Below are 2807 nucleotides of genomic sequence, written 5' to 3'. Positions count from 1 at the left end.
TCAGAGCATACAAGATTCCACTTCATTTGAAGGTGGGCTCCTGCTGTCCAACGTAGCAGGAGTTTGTTCCTCATTGAAAGCTCTTTCAAACACTGATAAAATAGGGCGTCTGAGCATATCTTTGAAGTCTCTTCCCAAGAAGACGTACAAGATAGGATTGAGGCAGCTGCTAAAGTAGGCCAAGCAGCTTGCAAGAGCTTCAGCTATCAAATGGACATCGTAAGGCCAAAGTGTATATTCTGTTGAATCAAGCAAGGGTAGGAAATGGAATGGAAACCAACAGATGAAGAACAGGACCAAGATAGTGATGATTATCCTGAAGGGCCGGCTGGATGTTCTGAGGCATGTTCGTTGCCGGATCTTCACAGCAATCGCTCCATAGCAGATAATGATGATGGTGAAGGGGACTACAAACATGGTTACAAATCGAGTTATGATCATGATCTTGTGACGCATCTCCATGATACTAAAGGCTTTTTCAGAAAAATCCTCAAAAGGAACAGCATAACTCCTGAAGCAAATTGTTGTATTGTACTCCCACTCAGCTACGGTGTCATAAAATGCTGGATATGGAGAGGTGACTATAACTGAGAACACCCATGTGACAAATGCAACCTTGTACGCCAGGTTGGGTTTTCTGTGTCTTCGGGACCAGAATGGATGCAGCACCAAAATGCATCGGTCTATGCTGATCACCACGAGGAAGGAGATGCTTGCCATCATGTTTAGATATAACACCATGTTTTTGATCTTACACAAAAATCCACCAAAGAGCCAATTTGTATACATTGCTTCTGACACAATGTGAAGAGGGAGGAAAATATCAAAGATAAAGTCTGCAAGGGCCAAATTAAGGAACCAGATGACGTTCACAGTCTTGGTCATCTTGAAGGTACAGATACCTATCACCAACCCATTGCCTGACGTTCCCAGAAGGCAGGTTATTGAATAAGACACAATGGAGAACAATTGTATGTAATAAAATAAAGTGTACTCAGAGGCCAGTGTAGCTGTCTCTACAGTTGTTGAGTTTGACCATAGTAGAGGCAACCTTTCAGTGACGTTCTCCATGACCATCTGACGTTGTTTACCTGAAATTAAAAAGGCCAATGAATATTTTTGTCAACTATCTGCTCTAAAGCAAACAGAATCAAACAAAAATTACAGGAAACTACAAATTGAATGTAAAGATTTATAAAAAAGGAATAAAAAGATTATATGTTTAACAGTTATCATTTTGATATAGTTAATCATGAATCTTGGAACAGAAAATCATAGCACAAATGAAAAAACTTTAAAGAAGATGCAGGGCCAGCATCATACAGAACATTTGTATATACTTAAAAAGTTGTTTTCCTTTTGTGAATTGGTCTTCAGAATCTACATTAAAAAAAAATATTTTATAGATGTTTTCCAACAAGATACAGTAGTGCACTCACAATTCGTTGATTGTTACAGTTAATTGTACATAACTGAGTTGTGCCTTACCCCAGCGCATATGGGTCAAGAAATAACATTGTTTGGACATTTGCATAGGAACTTAATATAAGTTCCCTTGGTATTTAGCACATGATCATTGGATTGTATCTGAAGCTTCTGTTGTGGGCCCTTCGCAATATGGGGTTGCGGAGTGTGAGATCAGACAGATACTCCGACGCATTCCCTTATACCCAATATGTATGGATTGTCCTCGCCGCCCTTGTGACATTTTCGCTTTGCAGTTCAAGTGTAGGTGACAAGAGCCTACAAACCCTCTATGTGAACCGTCAGTCTCAGCATTATCCCAAGTAGGTTTCAGCAGGGGATTCCCAATGTCCTCTGGTGCGGGAATTGGCCAGCAATAGTTGTTACTTGGCCCTTAGAATATATGAGATCCGTAAGCCACTCCTCGAAGTTAGGGGACCGCCCTAGGCTCCATCTGAATTCCTCCATTCACTTTCCAAGGAGCAGTCCCAGTGAGATGAGTTTCCTGTGTGTGACATGCAGTTCCTCAATGTAACCCAAAAGTGCAGTAACCTGGGAGACGGGAATGGGGGTGCCAAACCATTTTGGACAAAGAAGCAATCAACTCTACCCAGTATCTGTGTATTGTCTCACATTGCCACTCTAGATGCTGGAAGCCCACCCCTTCCTGTCGGCATCTGTTGCAATTTATTTATATCTGTGTAGTCTCGCTTGTGTATTGTACCCCGATGTATGAATTTAAAGTGTATGATACGTAGGTGGCTGCTGGCCATTGTCATGCCTGTTTGTGTGCAACAGTGTGGCCACTGATTATCAGTCAGCGGAGTCTCTAACTCTTTATTATACCCCACTCTGGCACCATTTTGCATGTCGGCCATTCTAGTAGAGCGGCACAGTAAAGTCTGGACACTGCATGTGCTGGCCCTGCCACCCCTAGTAGTAGGATGTGTAGGACGTCTAGTGTGGAGGGCTCCTGAGCGAAGTCCAGCTCACTCTGCATTGCCTGCCTCCCCATGCTAATCTGACTAGCTGAGATTGGAGTGTGTGAAAAAATGGATGCCCAGGGTGGTATGGTATGTTAAGGAATAAATAGAGTAGTGTAGGTAACATTACCATTTTCACTAAGTAGATCCACCATGTCAGCGAAAAGGGCAGCGAGATCTGTGGTTACTGAGCTTGTGATCGAGGTGATGATGTCTCCGTAATTCCCACACAGCGTCTCTTCCCTTTCCCAGGAAATCACTACTCCCAAATCCAGTGCGAATTCAGGGGTGTTGGGGATGAGGGGGAAACACCTGGGATTTTCCCCAGTTAATGTTTACGCAGGATATTTTGCCAAAGCG

At 43.0% G+C, this 2807-nt stretch overlaps 1 protein-coding gene across 1 annotated transcript; it reads right to left on the bottom strand.

The window, feature by feature from the left end:
- On the bottom strand, positions 1-1077 carry LOC147701105 (chemerin-like receptor 1). Its single transcript, XM_086928575.1, has one exon. It carries the CDS (start codon positions 1075-1077, stop codon positions 1-3), a length of 1077 nt encoding a protein of 358 aa, XP_086784701.1.
- Between the last annotated feature and the right edge of the window lie 1730 nt (positions 1078-2807).

This window comes from Lissotriton vulgaris, chromosome 7 (genome assembly GCF_964263255.1).
Source record: "Lissotriton vulgaris chromosome 7, aLisVul1.2, whole genome shotgun sequence".
Taxonomy (NCBI): domain Eukaryota; kingdom Metazoa; phylum Chordata; class Amphibia; order Caudata; family Salamandridae; genus Lissotriton; species Lissotriton vulgaris.
Note: the sequence above shows the minus strand (reverse complement) of the source record. Positions and strands in the feature narration are given on the sequence as shown.

Bases quoted from the DNA above. Each gene is read 5' to 3' on its own strand.
- LOC147701105 (XM_086928575.1), bottom strand. From the start codon at position 1,077: ATGGTCATGGAGAACGTCACTGAAAGGTTGCCTCTACTATGGTCAAAC.